The 19,036-nt window shown below is 42.7% G+C and overlaps 1 protein-coding gene across 2 annotated transcripts in view; it reads left to right on the plus strand.

Annotated features, from left to right (window-relative positions):
* The first annotated feature begins 389 nt into the window (after nt 1–389).
* C3H6orf118 (chromosome 3 C6orf118 homolog) overlaps nt 390–19,036 on the plus strand; it is a 36,322-nt gene continuing 17,675 nt past the window's right edge. For both annotated transcript variants that reach the window (XM_083176473.1, XM_083176474.1), the window contains exons 1-3: nt 390–470; nt 3,234–3,436; nt 5,223–5,944. In XM_083176473.1, the coding sequence (XP_083032599.1) occupies nt 5,270–5,944 (675 nt within the window). In that variant the 5' untranslated portion in view covers nt 390–470; nt 3,234–3,436; nt 5,223–5,269. The remainder of the gene's footprint in view (nt 471–3,233; nt 3,437–5,222; nt 5,945–19,036) is intronic.

Raw genomic sequence — 19,036 nt, forward strand, 5'->3', positions numbered from 1 at the left:
CAGAATTAATTACATGCAAAAGGTACTCCCTCCTATTTACTCTTTCCATATGATCACTCTGTATATTTATAGTGCTGATAAGCAGTAAGATTGGCATTGATTCTGTAATCCACACTGGGAATAGGGTAATACATGTAACCTTATATGCAAACTTATATAAATTATTACTTAATACAGGTAATTTTTATTTACAGGTTTGAAATCTATTATTTCAGTCTGGTAGAACATTACAAAAGGCAAATCAGTGTCTACTTTAATGTGCATTTATAGCTAAAACACAGAGCTGAACACTGGACGGACATGGAATGCTGCAAAACTGCAATCAGCCAGTAGGTATGATATAGTGACAAAGAAGCCAACAACTCTAGCTCTTGTTTACTTCATGACCATGGCAACCGCATTGTTACAAAAGTCCCACAGTGTTCGGCATTTGAGGGCTGGACTGTATACGTAGGATTTTTCTGACTGAGGTAAAGTATAACATATATGTAGAAAACTATATAAAAACGGCATGACTGATTCTGAGTGATTTGTGTTCTGCTTGAAAAGCTCTATAACATGTAGTCTCTGTGAGGCTTTGAACAACGTGATTATATCAATGTGTTTGTACAGTAGCTGCAGTATTTGAATCTGTTGCCTGGAAATCAAGTGGACTTTACAGTATTAATGGCTATATCATATTGTTTTTTTAATATTAAATGAGCCTGAGATCTGTATCTTGTAGTTTTATGAACAGTCATCTTAACATCTTTGAGTGTGATGGTGAAATTTAGCTAATTGTCCAGCAAACTTTATTTTTTTATTTTCTTTGTAAATATATGTGTATACGGTATATACCTGCATGGAGAAAGTTATGGGGTCAGGGCCTTCACATGTAGTGATGAGCATTATGCTGTGCATAGATGGTCTGCAATGATTATTCTTTTTTTTATTATTATCCCTTTAGGACAGTGGTCAGGGAACATGGGTAAAATACCCCAAATGGGGTAAAAATTAAATTTCTGGGGGTAATGGACGGTCCCGCTGCAGAGACACAGGCAGGCATGCATATGAATCTATATGCATACCCGGCTGTGTCTCGGCAGCACAACCATCCATTACCCCAAGGAATTTCATTTCATTGCTTATAGAATCTATATATACATTCTATATGCATACCTGGCTGTGTGTGTTACAGTACTGTAGTGTACAAGGACCTGACGCAGTGCAGTGTGTCAGACCCTTGTGTATAACAAGCTTCCCTGCATGATGCCCCTGGCCCCGCCTCCAAGTCTGCCCACTTCTTCAGTGTAAACGACTAGGTGCCGCACCATCTTGGCAGCGCACAGTCTGTACTGCCGCTGCAGCGCCGAGTTTCTTTGCCTGGTTATAGGCTCCTGTCAAGTAATACCCATCTCTAGTCTGGGGGAAAAACTGCAGAGACTGTCACTGAGTTGTCTGGGCTTCACATTATCCATGGCTATACAAATTGCTGTACAAATTTTATACCACACACAGCTATACATGGTAATCATCATCATCACCGATTGCTGCCAGGCTGTGTACGGGACTTTAATTACAGCAGATAACTGTGACTTGACAGGTGAGTACCATTGGATTGTGGTACCGATGACAGTGGTACTCAATAGCTGTGAGGTAGACACGTATGTGAATATCTAACCCACATCCAATTAATTTAATGTGGTGCAGTGTACCTCACTGACTTTCTGAACGCAATACCTGCAAAATATATATTGTGAGTAACATTATCCCAATATGAAATAAATTGATGTTAATATTAATACACATGATCACTAGATGGCAGTAGAGCCCTGATAACCTAGTAGCTCAATTTGGTGCAATAAAATCATAGAACAGAGGGGACAGTCTAGCCAATAATAGGCTAAAAGGACATAATAGACCCTCTCACAGTTGAGATTTAGATTTGCTCTAGTCAGTAAAGTATAAAATACTCCATTAACCATTTAAGTTTATATCTGCCGTATACCAAGGATTAATGGATGAGAAATAGACGTGTGTGCTAGTATCTGGCTCATGCCTATCCATCCAAAGAAAGCACAGAATATTTCATTAAAAACTCTTTCTTGATCATTAAAGTACAACATCTGCCCAATACATGGTAAAGAGGACAGAGTTTGGTATTTGTGTAGTTTCACGGCGCAGCTTACGCTACGTTTGAAGCTACGCTAATAGCGTAGCCCAACGGCTGCCTTACTTGTGTAGTTTTACGGTGGCAGCCTAAGCTACGTTATCAGCATAGCCCAACGTCTGCCTTACTTGTGTAGTTTCACGGTGGCAGCCTAGGCTATGTTATCAGCATAGCCCAACGTCTGCCTTACTTGTGTAGTTTCACGGTGGCAGCCTAGGCTATGTTATCAGTGTAGGCTGCCGTCATGAAACTACACAAGTAACTACCGTACTGTTGCCGGGAACTGCATCTCTGTCTCTGGCAAGCCTAGTCAGCGCCTCTCTCACACTGCCGGCGCCAGCATGATCCCCTCTCTTTGGCAGAGAGGGGATCATGGTGGCGCCGGCGGAGAGGCGCTCCATCTGTTTGACACGCAGGAGCGTCTGAGATGCTCCAGCAATAAGACGCTCCTGCGTCTGAGTAGCTATTTCGGCAGGGTACAGCAACCCTGCCGACAGGGTTAGGGGTTCTGTAGCACGTGCGTCTCCTGTTCAAAGAGGGGGTGTGGACGCAAGTGCGTCTCATTTACAATGATCGAGTCAGTTGCCAGTGCTCCATGTTACATACTGGCAAATGCCTCCATTTGAAACCCCCACTATCGGCGGCAGCCTGAAGCATTGCGAACAGACGCGTTACGAGTCCTCCTGACCTTTTTATACCCCCACTATCCACATCGGCATGGAGCTGATCTTCTATAGTGTGGTGAGCGCAGCAAGCCACCGAGCCCGAAGCATGGCGAGTGGATGCCGCGTAATCCGCGTGCGCTCACCACGCTTCGGGCTCGATGGCTTGCTGCGCTTGCCACACTTTATAAGATCAAATCCACGCCGACGTGGATAGTGGGGGTATAAAAAGGTAGGGAGGACGCGTAACGCATGCGCTCGCCACGCTTCGGGCTGCCGTGGATAGTGGGGGTGTTTCAGGAACACATTCACACATGCCATATCCTACATCAGAGACAGTAATGACGACGTGTGTTAACTTGTAACTGGATTTTAGTTAATAATAAGTTGCTTTAATTCTTCTTCTTATTAACACATTACAGTACAATCAATACTTCTGACTGACTACGCTGGATCTGACAGGGACGCTTAAGCGGCCCCGGGAACACTACGCTACTTCTGACTGACTACGCTATCTACGCTGGCCGCTGGAACACTACGCTACTTCTGACTGACTACACTGGCTGCGGGAACACTACGCTACTTCTGACTACGCTGATTCGGACAGGCACGCTACGCTGACGGGGTAACTGTCATTGTGAAACTGCATAAGTACCCAGAGTTTTAGTACTAAATGAACCAGAGTACCAATTAATTGCATATGGGCACTAGATGGCAGTAGAGCTTCAATAAATCATTATGTAAATCTGGAAAACAGTGATACGGATTGATTTAAGGCAATACAACCTAATATAATCACATCTAGAGGGGGACATCTAGTGCACAATAAGACTTGTTCCCTGTAAATAAAGCACCTATTGGAGTAATAATAAAAGCACACTTTGGGGCACATGTATTAAGCCTGAACAAGAGATAAATTCAAGTGTGATAAGGCGAGATAAAAGTCCAGCCAATCAGCTCCTTACTGACTTTTTTCAAACACAGCCTGTAACATGGCAGTTGGCAGGTGATTGGCTGGACGTTTATCTCTCCTTATCACACTTGCATTTTTCTCTTGTTAAGGCTTAATACATCTGCCCCTTTATTACTGGGGATTAAATATATATAATCCTCACTATCTCCTCAACATCAGAAAAAACTGGAGATTACATTCTGAGCCACCAATCTCATTTACTTCATATCGAAAATATTTAAAGATATACAGAATCACAAGTGGCATTGGTACAACTGCCATTCTGCAGAGGTTATGCAAAATATTGACACAACATGTTGCCAACAATACATGGTTTTAATACACCTCTTTAAATATTCGAGCACAATATATGTGTCTATGTTTTGTCTGTGTGATTTTAACTTCTTTATTTCACTGTTATTTCTCTGAAAGTATTAGAAGTGAATTTAAATAAACTGTATTAAAAGTTAAGTTTTATTACTTTGAAGTGTGCGTCCCAAATAACAGTCCCTTTTCCTCTTTTCCATATAATGTGTACCGGACTAGCAGGGAAGATCATCAATTTCTGGGGGTACAGTGTGTATTATTAATATTATTATTTTATTTCCTTCCTTTCAAATCAAGGGGGCAACATCAGTGTATATAAATATATTTTAGGGTAAATGGTAAAAACGTTCCCTGACGCCTTAGGGTACGATTCATGCTGTAAATTCAGTGTCAATGTGGGAAAATATTTAAAGACCTACAGCAATGACATTGTAAAATACAGAGAGTTCATAAAGTCCCAGTGAGCGCTGTCTGCAGATCTCTTCTGCACCTGTGGGAAGCCAGAGAGGCACAAAGCCAGCGGGGTAACTACAGAGCTGCCAGAGACCCTGCACCACCATCGGGACACATTCTCAGCAGAGAGACTTGGCTAGCACACTGGGCCTTATTCTAGTTCACTCTTTCTGACAAAATCCTTTTTAGATGGACAAAATCATGTGCACTGCAGGGGGCAGATGTAAAATATGCAGAGAAAATTAGATTTGGGTGAGTTATTTTGTTTCTGTGCAGGGAAATACTGGCTGCTTTATTTTTACACTGCAATATAGATCTCACTTTGAAGTAAAACCCCACCCAAATCTAATTCTCTCTGCACAAGTAACATCTGCCCCACCTGCGGTGTACATGGTTTTGTCCATCTAAGAAGGAATTTGTCAGAGTGAACTAGAATAACCCCCACTGTCACTGCAGAGGGACTTTTTGAACTTGCTCTATGATGTCAGTGACTACAATGAAATAAGAATATAGCAGGAATAGCACAGCATTAATTGATGTGGTATATCTCATTTGCACCAATAACACATTAAGGAAATTGCACCTATGCAATAGTTAGATTATGTATCATGTATGAATGTAACACTATATATTTGATGTATGAATGTAACACTATATATTTGTTGTATTTTGTAACCAGGTTTGGTGGTGCACATTTCCATCGCATCAATTACTTTTGTACCTATTATGTTCAGTACTAAGCAACAGCCTAAACCTGTACCCCTCAGAAAACTTTTGGATGGAATAGAAAGAGCAAACAAAAGTGATTCATGGGATTATACAGGTGGACATCTAAATCATAACCATCTTTTCAAGCCACATGGTCTAGAAGAGAAGGTTTTCTGGAATTCTGGAAAAAGGCCATCGCACTTACAACCTCACAAAGCCAAAGATCAGAGACTGCCCTGGGAATCAGGTAAAAAGATAAAAGAACTATTTGCACAGAATACACGTTTGCTTCCAGAGGATCCCAAGAGAGATTCAGTGTGTGAGGCTTTTCGAAACACAAAGCAAGCTGGCCCAGCTGCACCAAAGAACACCCCACTTGCTAGTCTGGGAACGCAGTCACAGGGGACATACATGGAAAACCTGGAGTGCACACATCATAAAGAGTCATCACTGATGGAAGAGCTGCCGCTGCCTGAATTAAAACTACCAAATGTTCTTTTCAAGAGGACTAGAACATCCGAGGATTATATTGGGAAAAGTCAGTTCATGCCCTCTTACTTTACCGGTCTGACCAAATCCGATCAGTTCCACAAGTTTTTGCAATTTGAAAGAGAAATTCTTCAAAAGCAATATATGACAAAAGATTTCCACAAGAATGTATGTGTTGAGTACTATAAAAAACACTTAGCAAAGGTACAGTATGAAGTGAACATCTATGAATGATGAACTTTAAAACCTGTATTGAGAGTGCCATAATATTTCATGCATCTGATAAGTCTCTAATCAGCTTTCAAATTTCACCTATCACAACACCTCTCCCTTGAACAGGCATGACTTGTGACTGTGAAATGGTTAATCATAGCAAACAACAAGGTCATAACAATTAATAAATAATCAAAATTGTATATCATTGGGCAGATTTAGTAAAGTAAAAATTTTTTTGGGGTACTCATATGTTAGTTGGGCTCCTGATTAAGCAATCGATTGGCGATCCCTATTTATTTTTGATTGGGATTGCCAAAAGGGGGAGCCCACACATCTAAAATTAATTGTGGCAATCATCTCCAGATCTCAGGATTGTCACAATTAATTGCTGATGTATGGGGCCCATTACCCTCTGTGATTAATTAGTCTGCCTGTACTTAGTTGAAATCCTGTCTAGTCAGTCAGTTAGCAGTATTAACCCCTTCCTGACGCAGCCAGTTTTTGCCTTCCTGACAGAGCCATTTTTTTCAAATCTGACATGTATCACTTAAGTGGGTATAACTTTTTTTTGCTTTTACTTATCCCAGTGATTTTGAGATTGTTTTCTCGTGATACATTTTACTTCAAGTTAGTGGTAAATTTTGGTCGATACAGTCTGTGTTTTTTTGTGAAAAATACCAAAATGTCGTAAAAAAATGGAAAATTTAGCGATTTTCAAAATGTTAAATTTTCTGCTTGTGAGACAAATAATCATACCACTCAAAATAGTTAATAACTAACATAGACCATATGTCTACTTTATGTTTCCATCATTATTTCAACCTCCTTTTAATTTTTTTGGACACTAGGAGGCTTAAAATAGGAATAGCAAATTCTCAAATTTTCAAGAAAATTTCAAACACTGATTTTTTTAGGGACCAGTTCAGTTCTGATGTGACTTTGAGGGACTTGTATGTGAGACACCCCCATAAATGATGCCATTTCAAAAACTGCACCCCTCACAGTATTCAAAACAGCATTTTGGAAGTTTGTTAACCCTTTAGGTGTTTCACAGGAATTAAAACAAAGTGTAGGTGAAATTTCAAAATTTCATTTTTTTTGCAGATTTGCAATTTTAATACATTTTTCTAAGGAACACAGTAGATTTTACTAGAGAAATGTGACTAAAAATTGATTCCCCCAATTCTTTTGTTTTCATAAATATCCTATATGTGGCCCTAGTGTGCACGTTGACCAAACCACAGGCTTCATAATAGAAGGAGCACCTACTTGATTTTGGAGCCTCCTTTTTATGAGATTATTTTTTAGGCACCATGTAGGTTTCTAGGCACCATAAGATGCTAAAATTTAGGAACCCCCCCACAAGTGACCCCATTTTGCAAACTACACCCCTCAGAAAAATCATCTAGGGGTATAGTGTACATTTCAAACCCCCAGGGGTTTCACCAATTGTGGTACAACTGGGCAGTGAAAATGAAAAATTAAATTTTTTACACAAAAATGCAGTTCTGGCTCAAAATTTTTCATTTTCACAAGGAATGAAGGAGACAAAGCACCCCAATATCTGTGCCTCAATTTCTCCCGAGTACGGCAATGCCTCACATGTGACCAAAAAATACCATTTGGGTGCATGGCAGGACTCAGAAGGGAAGGAGTGATTTTTGGATTTTGCAGCTCAGATTCTGGTGGAATGTTGGTGGGTGCTATGTCGCATTAGCAAGACCCCCAAAGCACCAATACAGTGGAACCCCCCCACAAGTGACCCCATTTTGCAAACTACACCCCTCAGGGAATTCATCTAGGGGTATAGTGTACATTTCAAACCCCCAGGGGTTTCACCAATTTTGATACAACTGGGCTGTGCAAATGAAAAATTACATTTTTTACACAAAAATGCAGTTCTGGCTCAAAATTTTTCATTTTCACAAGGAATGAAGGAGACAAAGCACCCCAAAATCTGTGCCCCAATTTCTCCCGAGTACGGCAATGCCTCACATGTGACCAAAAAATACCATTTGGGTGCATGGCAGGACTCAGAAGGGAAGGAGTGATTTTTGGATTTTGCAGCTCAGATTCTGGTGGAATGTTGGTGGGTGCTATCTCGCATTAGCAAGACCCCCGAAGCACCAATACAGTGGAACCCCCCCACAAGTGACCCCATTTTGCAAACTACACCCCTCAGGGAATTCATCTAGGGGTATAGTGTACATTTCAAACCCCCAGGGGTTTCACCAATTTTGATACAACTGGGCTGTGCAAATGAAAAATTACATTTTTTACACAAAAATGCAGTTCTGGCTCAAAATTTTTCATTTTCACAAGGAATGAAGGAGACAAAGCACCCCAAAATCTGTGCCCCAATTTCTCCCGAGTACGGCAATGCCTCACATGTGACCAAAAAATACCATTTGGGTGCATGGCAGGACTCAGAAGGGAAGGAGTGATTTTTGGATTTTGCAGCTCAGATTCTGGTGGAATGTTGGTGGGTGCTATGTCGCATTAGCAAGACCCCCGAAGCACCAATACAGTGGAACCCCCCCACAAGTGACCCCATTTTGCAAACTACACCCCTCAGGGAATTCATCTAGGGGTATAGTGTACATTTCAAACCCCCAGGGGTTTCACCAATTTTGGTTCAACTGGGCTGTGAAAATGAAAAATTACATTTTTTTACACAAAAATGCAGTTCTGGCTCAAAATTTTTCATTTTCACAAGGAATGAAGGAGACAAAGCACCCCAAAATCTGTGCCCCAATTTCTCCCGAGTACGGCAATGCCTCACATGTGACCAAAAAATACCATTTGGGTGCATGGCAGGACTCAGAAGGGAAGGAGTGATTTTTGAATTTTGCAGCTCAGATTCTGGTGGAATGTTGGTGGGTGCTATGTCGCATTAGCAAGACCCCCGAAGCACCAATACAGTGGAACCCCCCCACAAGTGACCCCATTTTGCAAACTACACCCCTCAGGGAATTCATCTAGGGGTATAGTGTACATTTCAAACCCCCAGGGGTTTCACCAATTGTGGTACAACTGGGCAGTGAAAATGACAAATTAAATTTTTTACACAAAAATGCAGTTCTGGCTTAAAATTTTTCATTTTCCCAAGGAATGAAGGAGACAAAGCACCCCAAAATCTGTGCCCCAATTTCTCCCGAGTACGGCAATGCCTCACATGTGACCAAAAAATACCATTTGGGTGCATGGCAGGACTCAGAAGGGAAGGAGTGATTTTTGGATTTTGCAGCTCAGATTCTGGTGGAATGTTGGTGGGTGCTATGTCGCATTAGCAAGACCCCCAAAGCACCAATACAGTGGAACCCCCCCACAAGTGACCCCATTTTGCAAACTACACCCCTCAGGGAATTCATCTAGGGGTATAGTGTACATTTCAAACCCCCAGGGGTTTCACCAATTTTGATACAACTGGGCTGTGCAAATGAAAAATTACATTTTTTACACAAAAATGCAGTTCTGGCTCAAAATTTTTCATTTTCACAAGGAATGAAGGAGACAAAGCACCCAAAAATTTGTGCCCCAATTTCTCCCGAGTACGGCAATGCCTCACATGTCACCAAAAAATACAATTTGGGTGCATGGCAGGACTCAGAAGGGAAGGAGTGATTTTTGGATTTTGCAGCTCAGATTCTGGTGGAATGTTGGTGGGTGCTATGTCGCATTAGCAAGACCCCCGAAGCACCAATACAGTGGAACCCCCCCACAAGTGACCCCATTTTGCAAACTACACCCCTCAGGGAATTCATCTAGGGGTATAGTGTACATTTCAAACCCCCAGGGGTTTCACCAATTTTGATACAACTGGGCTGTGCAAATGAAAAATTACATTTTTTACACAAAAATGCAGTTCTGGCTCAAAATTTTTCATTTTCACAAGGAATGAAGGAGACAAAGCACCCAAAAATTTGTGCCCCAATTTCTCCCGAGTACGGCAATGCCTCACATGTCACCAAAAAATACAATTTGGGTGCATGGCAGGACTCAGAAGGGAAGGAGTGATTTTTGGATTTTGCAGCTCAGATTCTGGTGGAATGTTGGTGGGTGCTATGTCGCATTAGCAAGACCCCCGAAGCACCAATACAGTGGAACCCCCCCACAAGTGACCCCATTTTGCAAACTACACCCCTCAGGGAATTCATCTAGGGGTATAGTGTACATTTCAAACCCCCAGGGGTTTCACCAATTTTGATACAACTGGGCTGTGCAAATGAAAAATTACATTTTTTACACAAAAATGCAGTTCTGGCTCAAAATTTTTCATTTTCACAAGGAATGAAGGAGACAAAGCACCCCAAAATCTGTGCCCCAATTTCTCCCGAGTACGGCAATGCCTCACATGTGACCAAAAAATACCATTTGGGTGCATGGCAGGACTCAGAAGGGAAGGAGTGATTTTTGGATTTTGCAGCTCAGATTCTGGTGGAATGTTGGTGGGTGCTATGTCGCATTAGCAAGACCCCCGAAGCACCAATACAGTGGAACCCCCCCACAAGTGACCCCATTTTGCAAACTACACCCCTCAGGGAATTCATCTAGGGGTATAGTGTACATTTCAAACCCCCAGGGGTTTCACCAATTTTGATACAACTGGGCTGTGCAAATGAAAAATTACATTTTTTACACAAAAATGCAGTTCTGGCTCAAAATTTTTCATTTTCACAAGGAATGAAGGAGACAAAGCACCCCAAAATCTGTGCCCCAATTTCTCCCGAGTACGGCAATGCCTCACATGTGACCAAAAAATACCATTTGGGTGCATGGCAGGACTCAGAAGGGAAGGAGTGATTTTTGGATTTTGCAGCTCAGATTCTGGTGGAATGTTGGTGGGTGCTATCTCGCATTAGCAAGACCCCCGAAGCACCAATACAGTGGAACCCCCCCACAAGTGACCCCATTTTGCAAACTACACCCCTCAGGGAATTCATCTAGGGGTATAGTGTACATTTCAAACCCCCAGGGGTTTCACCAATTTTGATACAACTGGGCTGTGCAAATGAAAAATTACATTTTTTACACAAAAATGCAGTTCTGGCTCAAAATTTTTCATTTTCACAAGTAATGAAGGAGACAAAGCACCCCAAAATCTGTGCCCCAATTTCTCCCGAGTACGGCAATGCCTCACATGTGACCAAAAAATACCATTTGGGTGCATGGCAGGACTCAGAAGGGAAGGAGTGATTTTTGGATTTTGCAGCTCAGATTCTGGTGGAATGTTGGTGGGTGCTATGTCGCATTAGCAAGACCCCCGAAGCACCAATACAGTGGAACCCCCCCACAAGTGACCCCATTTTGCAAACTACACCCCTCAGGGAATTCATCTAGGGGTATAGTGTACATTTCAAACCCCCAGGGGTTTCACCAATTTTGATACAACTGGGCTGTGCAAATGAAAAATTACATTTTTTACACAAAAATGCAGTTCTGGCTCAAAATTTTTCATTTTCACAAGGAATGAAGGAGACAAAGCACCCCAAAATCTGTGCCCCAATTTCTCCCGAGTACGGCAATGCCTCACATGTGACCAAAAAATACCATTTGGGTGCATGGCAGGACTCAGAAGGGAAGGAGTGATTTTTGGATTTTGCAGCTCAGATTCTGGTGGAATGTTGGTGGGTGCTATCTCGCATTAGCAAGACCCCCGAAGCACCAATACAGTGGAACCCCCCCACAAGTGACCCCATTTTGCAAACTACACCCCTCAGGGAATTCATCTAGGGGTATAGTGTACATTTCAAACCCCCAGGGGTTTCACCAATTTTGATACAACTGGGCTGTGCAAATGAAAAATTACATTTTTTACACAAAAATGCAGTTCTGGCTCAAAATTTTTCATTTTCACAAGGAATGAAGGAGACAAAGCACCCCAAAATCTGTGCCCCAATTTCTCCCGAGTACGGCAATGCCTCACATGTGACCAAAAAATACCATTTGGGTGCATGGCAGGACTCAGAAGGGAAGGAGTGATTTTTGGATTTTGCAGCTCAGATTCTGGTGGAATGTTGGTGGGTGCTATGTCGCATTAGCAAGACCCCCGAAGCACCAATACAGTGGAACCCCCCCACAAGTGACCCCATTTTGCAAACTACACCCCTCAGGGAATTCATCTAGGGGTATAGTGTACATTTCAAACCCCCAGGGGTTTCACCAATTTTGGTTCAACTGGGCTGTGAAAATGAAAAATTACATTTTTTTACACAAAAATGCAGTTCTGGCTCAAAATCTTTCATTTTCACAAGGAATGAAGGAGACAAAGCACCCCAAAATCTGTGCCCCAATTTCTCCCGAGTACGGCAATGCCTCACATGTGACCAAAAAATACCATTTGGGTGCATGGCAGGACTCAGAAGGGAAGGAGTGATTTTTGAATTTTGCAGCTCAGATTCTGGTGGAATGTTGGTGGGTGCTATGTCGCATTAGCAAGACCCCCGAAGCACCAATACAGTGGAACCCCCCCACAAGTGACCCCATTTTGCAAACTACACCCCTCAGGGAATTCATCTAGGGGTATAGTGTACATTTCAAACCCCCAGGGGTTTCACCAATTGTGGTACAACTGGGCAGTGAAAATGACAAATTAAATTTTTTACACAAAAATGCAGTTCTGGCTCAAAATTTTTCATTTTCCCAAGGAATGAAGGAGACAAAGCACCCCAAAATCTGTGCCCCAATTTCTCCCGAGTACGGCAATGCCTCACATGTGACCAAAAAATACCATTTGGGTGCATGGCAGGACTCAGAAGGGAAGGAGTGATTTTTGGATTTTGCAGCTCAGATTCTGGTGGAATGTTGGTGGGTGCTATGTCGCATTAGCAAGACCCCCAAAGCACCAATACAGTGGAACCCCCCCACAAGTGACCCCATTTTGCAAACTACACCCCTCAGGGAATTCATCTAGGGGTATAGTGTACATTTCAAACCCCCAGGGGTTTCACCAATTTTGATACAACTGGGCTGTGCAAATGAAAAATTACATTTTTTACACAAAAATGCAGTTCTGGCTCAAAATTTTTCATTTTCACAAGGAATGAAGGAGACAAAGCACCCAAAAATTTGTGCCCCAATTTCTCCCGAGTACGGCAATGCCTCACATGTCACCAAAAAATACAATTTGGGTGCATGGCAGGACTCAGAAGGGAAGGAGTGATTTTTGGATTTTGCAGCTCAGATTCTGGTGGAATGTTGGTGGGTGCTATGTCGCATTAGCAAGACCCCCGAAGCACCAATACAGTGGAACCCCCCCACAAGTGACCCCATTTTGCAAACTACACCCCTCAGGGAATTCATCTAGGGGTATAGTGTACATTTCAAACCCCCAGGGGTTTCACCAATTTTGATACAACTGGGCTGTGCAAATGAAAAATTACATTTTTTACACAAAAATGCAGTTCTGGCTCAAAATTTTTCATTTTCACAAGGAATGAAGGAGACAAAGCACCCAAAAATTTGTGCCCCAATTTCTCCCGAGTACGGCAATGCCTCACATGTCACCAAAAAATACAATTTGGGTGCATGGCAGGACTCAGAAGGGAAGGAGTGATTTTTGGATTTTGCAGCTCAGATTCTGGTGGAATGTTGGTGGGTGCTATGTCGCATTAGCAAGACCCCCGAAGCACCAATACAGTGGAACCCCCCCACAAGTGACCCCATTTTGCAAACTACACCCCTCAGGGAATTCATCTAGGGGTATAGTGTACATTTCAAACCCCCAGGGGTTTCACCAATTTTGGTTCAACTGGGCTGTGAAAATGAAAAATTACATTTTTTTACACAAAAATGCAGTTCTGGCTCAAAATTTTTCATTTTCCCAAGGAATGAAGGAGACAAAGCACCCCAAAATCTGTGCCCCAATTTCTCCCGAGTACGGCAATGCCTCACATGTGACCAAAAAATACCATTTGGGTGCATGGCAGGACTCAGAAGGGAAGGAGTGATATTTGGATTTTGCAGCACAGATTCTGGTGGAATGTTGCTGGGTGCTATGTCGCATTAGCAAGACCCCCGAAGCACCAATACAGTGGAACCCCCCCACAAGTGACCCCATTTTGCAAACTACACCCCTCAGGGAATTCATCTAGGGTTATAGTGTACATTTCAAACCCCCAGGGGTTTCACCAATTTTGATACAACTGGCAGTGAAAATGAAAAATTACATTTTTTTACACAAAAATGCAGTTCTGGCTCAAAATTTTTCATTTTCATAAGGTATGAAGGAGAAAAAGCACCCGAAAATCTATGCCCCAATTTCTCCCGAGTATGGCAATGCCTCATATGTGACCAAAAAATACCAGTTGGGTGCATGGCAGGACTCAGAAGGGAAGGAGTGATTTTTGGATTTTGCAGCTCAGATTCTGGTGGAATGAATGGTGGGTGCTATGTGGCATTAGCAAGACCCCCGAAGCACGGTGAAATGATGAACCTAATAATCCATAGATGTGTGGTATATTTTAAAACACTCCTTTATACATAGGCCGGGTTTGTCGGGGCAAGTTTCACAGTGGAAAATAGTATCCTTTCTTATTCCCTTTTTATAGCAAACTTTGCACCTTTTTTGTGTCCTGCCCTTTCTTGCAGTGGAGGGGATTTCGTTTGGAAAATGCTGCCCTGGTACAATACGGGGGCCAGTACTAGAAGTACTGGGGCCCTCTGCCTGCTGGTTCCCAAATATTAGGCCCTTTATGACTTCCTCTTGAAAGTGCATAAATGTCCCCCTCTGGCTGGTAGAACGGAATAGCACGTAAGCGTTATACAGTGCCATCTGGATGATATACACGGCCAGCTTCTTGTACCAGATTTTTGTTTTCCGCAGGGCACTGTACGGCTTCAGTACCTGATCTGAAAGATCCACTCCGCCCATGTACCTATTGTAATCTAGGATACAATTAGGTTTTGAGGTGTGGGTACTGGTACCTCGTACAGGGACGGAGGTGGTACTGTCTCCATGAATTGTTGTCAGTATAAGGACATCCCTCTTGTCCTTATATTTGACCAACAACATATTTTCGGTGCATATTCCCCTGCTTTCACCCCTTCTCAGTACTTGGGCAATGTGCGTTTTTGGGAGGCCTCTTTGGTTCTTGCGCACAGTACCGCAAGCTGCTGTACCTCTTGAACCAAGGGCCTTAAACAGGGGGATACTAGTGTAAAAGTTATCCACATAGAGGTGATAACCTTTATCCAGGATGGGGTGCACTAAATCCCAGACAATTTTTCCACTAACACCTACGAGGGAGGGGGGGCATTCTGGCGGTTCAATTCTTGAATCCTTCCCTTCATAAACCCTAAACCTGTGGGTGTACCCTGAGGTGCTTTCACACAGTTTATACATTTTTATGCCATACCTTGCCCTCTTACTGGGAAGGTACTGGCGGAATTTAACCCTTCCTTTAAAATGTATAAGGGACTCGTCGATACAAATAAATCTGTCAGGGATGTACATCTCTGCAAATTTGGCACTGAAATGATCAATGACCGGCCTGACTTTGAATAGCCGGTCAAAGGTGGGATCATCTCTGGGTGGGCACTGTGCATTATCGGTGTAATGTATAAATTTAAGGATTGCTTCAAAACGAGTCCGAGTCATGGCCATACGGTAAAATGGGGTGCTGTACAGAACATCTGTACTCCAATATTGCCTAATTTCTGGCTTTTTTACTATGCCCATATGTAACACCAGACCCCAAAACGTTATCATCTCTACTGCATCTACAGAGGTCCACCTAGCAAATGATGACGTGGGGTTTTGAGCAATAAACTGCTGGGCATATAAATTACTTTGGTCCACCATTAAATTTATAAAATCATCAGAGAAAAAAAATTTGAAAAAGTCAATTTCTCTGAGACCTGTACTATCAAATTGGATTCCTGGGATGGCCAAAAACTCAGGAACCTGGGGCTCAAAATTGTCTGGTGGTGGGGTCCATACGGGATCAATCATTTGGGGGGGAAGTCTCAGCTGCTCTACGGGGGCGTCTTTGAGGGGGTCCCTCATCACCAGAGGAGGAAGAGGAGCTTAAGACGAATCCTTCAAATTCCCCGCTTGCCTCACTGGCTGTGTCAGAGTCAGAGGCAAGCATGGCATATGCCTCCTCCGCTGAATACATTCTTCTGGAGGACTGGGATGACATTTGGGATGACATTTGGGATGCCATTTTTATTTTTGTGTTTCTGTAAGTGTAATGTTTCAACACGTGTATAGTGTAGGGGGGGTACAAACTTTATTTCAACACGGGTGGAATGTAGTGTGTAGTGTGTATGTAGTGCAGAAAAAAAAATACTTTATACAGGAATTTGATCCCAATAAAAAAAAAAAAATTGAAGGGGTTAAAAAAAATAAAAATTGAAGGGGTTAAAAAAAAAAAAAAAAGGTCCTGCGCCAAAAATTGAGCACAGATGTTGGTCAGTAACGACCGTCACTGAACAGCGCTCAAAGGCAACAGGACACCCACAAAAGCAACGTGGGTGTAAAAAAAAAAAAAAAAAAAACAATTTAAAAAAACTGCAGAAAAAAAATTATATCAACCCTGTGCCAAAAATGTTGTTCAGTGATGTACGTCACTGATCAGCGGCCACAGGACACCCACAAAAGCAACGTGGGTGTAAAAACTATTTAAAAAATTTACCACAGCACTCTCCAAAAAAAAAAAAAACAATTTAAAAAAACTGCAGAAAAAAAAATTATATCAACCCTGTGCCAAAAATGCTGTTCAGTGATTGTACGTCACTGATCAGCGCTCAGCGGCCACAGGACACCCACAAAAGCAACGTGGGTGTAAAAACAAAACACCACTGCACTCTCCAAAAAAAAAAACTGCAGATCAGTGATGCAGTGATCAGTGAACACTGATTAGCAGTGAGGGGCAGCAGGCACACAACTGTTTGCAACCTGACAGGGTATATATATATATAAAAAAAAAAACCTGGACCCCCAAAAAGTTGCTGATTAATTAATTTAAACTAATCAGCACAAAAGGGGGGGCAGCAGGGGAGGGGCAGCAGTCAGTTGCACACGCAGCACAACCTTTGGTGCAACTGACAGGTATATATATTAAAAAAAAAACCCTGGACCCCCAAAAAGTTGCTGATTAATTAATTTAAACTAATCAGCACAAAAGGGGGGGCAGCAGTCAGTTGCACAGGCAGCACAACCTTTGGTGCAACTGACAGGTGTATATATATAAAAAAAAAACTCTGCACCCCCAAAAAGTTGCTGATCAGCTCAGATATAGTGATCAGCACAAAAGGGGGTGCAGCAGACACAAAATATATCACTCTCTATCACTCTCTATCACTCTCTGTCACTCTCTGTCACTATCTCTCACTATCTATCACTATCTTGGACTCTATGACACTGCAGCAGCAGGACACAGGAAGTCACAAGATCCAGGAAGCATCCAGCTGCTGGCAGCACGCTACCAGCGGTGATCAGCGGTGATCAGGTAAGTATAAGGCAAGGTTCAGGTATGTATAGCAGGACAGAGTGGCCGGTGACCGCTCTGCACGCAATTCCAGACCGGAATGGCGTCTGCAGCGCAGTCACCGTTAGTTTAAATGGCGCGCCTTGGCTGTGATTGGCTCGTCGGTCCGACGAGCCAATCACAGCCTTGGGGGCAGGTGGGGTGAGGTGTCGTCGTCACCGATGACCCCCTCATGCCCCCTGACGCCCGGCGGTGATTGACACCTGTGTTACCGAGCGTCTGATTCGCCGGTAACACAGGAAAACGCTGTGAATGGCTGTTCACACTGAACAGCCAATCACAGCAATCGCCGACGGGGGGGCGGCATCGCAGCCCCCCCTGGGCATGCAGGGACATGTCTGCTGTCAGGGACAGCAGACATGTTTAAACTGTCACCGCGTCTATAGACGCGGGGACAGTTTAAAGTCATGACGTATATATACGTCATGTGTCGGGAAGTACATCCCGGCCATGACGTATATATACGTCAAATGTCGGGAAGGGGTTAAAGAAGTAATTTGTGAGACTTTAGTCAGCCAGTTTATCTGTGTACAAATTGTTAGATGTATGGGCCCCATACATCAGCAATTAATTGTGACAATCCTGAGATCTGGAGATGATTGCCACAATTAATTTTAGATGTGTGGGCTCCCCCTATTGGCAGTCCCAATCAAAAATTAATAGGGATCGCCAATCGATTGCTTAATCAGATTTTTAAACATGCTTAATAATCTGGTATTCTCTGCGGATCTTTTTTATATGTGTGGGCATTCCCAATACGGCTTCTTCATCTATTTACATTATGAACAGCTGAAATGACAATCGATTGGGCAATTTCCAGATATGAAGATGCAATCTTTAGATGGAAAAATCTGCCGATCACTGAAATAAATCTGTAATGTGTGGGCAAAGTCAGATAGATTGTAGAATCCATTTATCTGGCCAAAAAAATCCCTGGATCTGGAAATCCATTAATTGTGATTGCTGTTGTATGGGGCCCATAATCCTGCTAGTCTGTTCTCTGAGAGGGATTTCCAGCCTGAGACTAGAACACTGAATTGGAACAGCTGCAGCGAGTTCCAGCCTTTACCTGTATGTGAGCTTTGGAGTGGTGTGTTCTCCCTACCATTACTCCTTAGTGTCAATACAGGTTCTGGTTCTGCCGACACATTCGATTCTGGTACTTCCAGTCGGTATCATCAAATCTGGTAACACACTACTCCATTTGGTGTGTTCCAGATTATATACTGTGTAAAACACCACACATTTATTTGGTAGGGATCTGAATACATCAGGGTGATTATTTCATCTGTCATCTCTGGTGGAGTATCAGATTCACTACTTATACCATCCTTCGTATTGTTACGAGATCAGTAATATTACCTATATCTCTGTACCATAACTCTAGGTACATCATTTGTGTGTCATCTTTTACGTATTTTTACGTGTGGACAGTTGTGAGTAAACAACCTTGTCTCATCCATGCAGGTTACAGTACTGTATCTGTCAAACCAGCTAGCTCCCTGCTAACACACACACACACACACACACACACACACACACACAGACACACACCTAACAAAGTTATAACTTTATTACTTATATACAA

This window comes from Crinia signifera, chromosome 3, assembly GCF_055691185.1.
Source record: "Crinia signifera chromosome 3, ASM5569118v1, whole genome shotgun sequence".
Classification (NCBI taxonomy): Eukaryota; Metazoa; Chordata; class Amphibia; order Anura; family Myobatrachidae; genus Crinia; species Crinia signifera.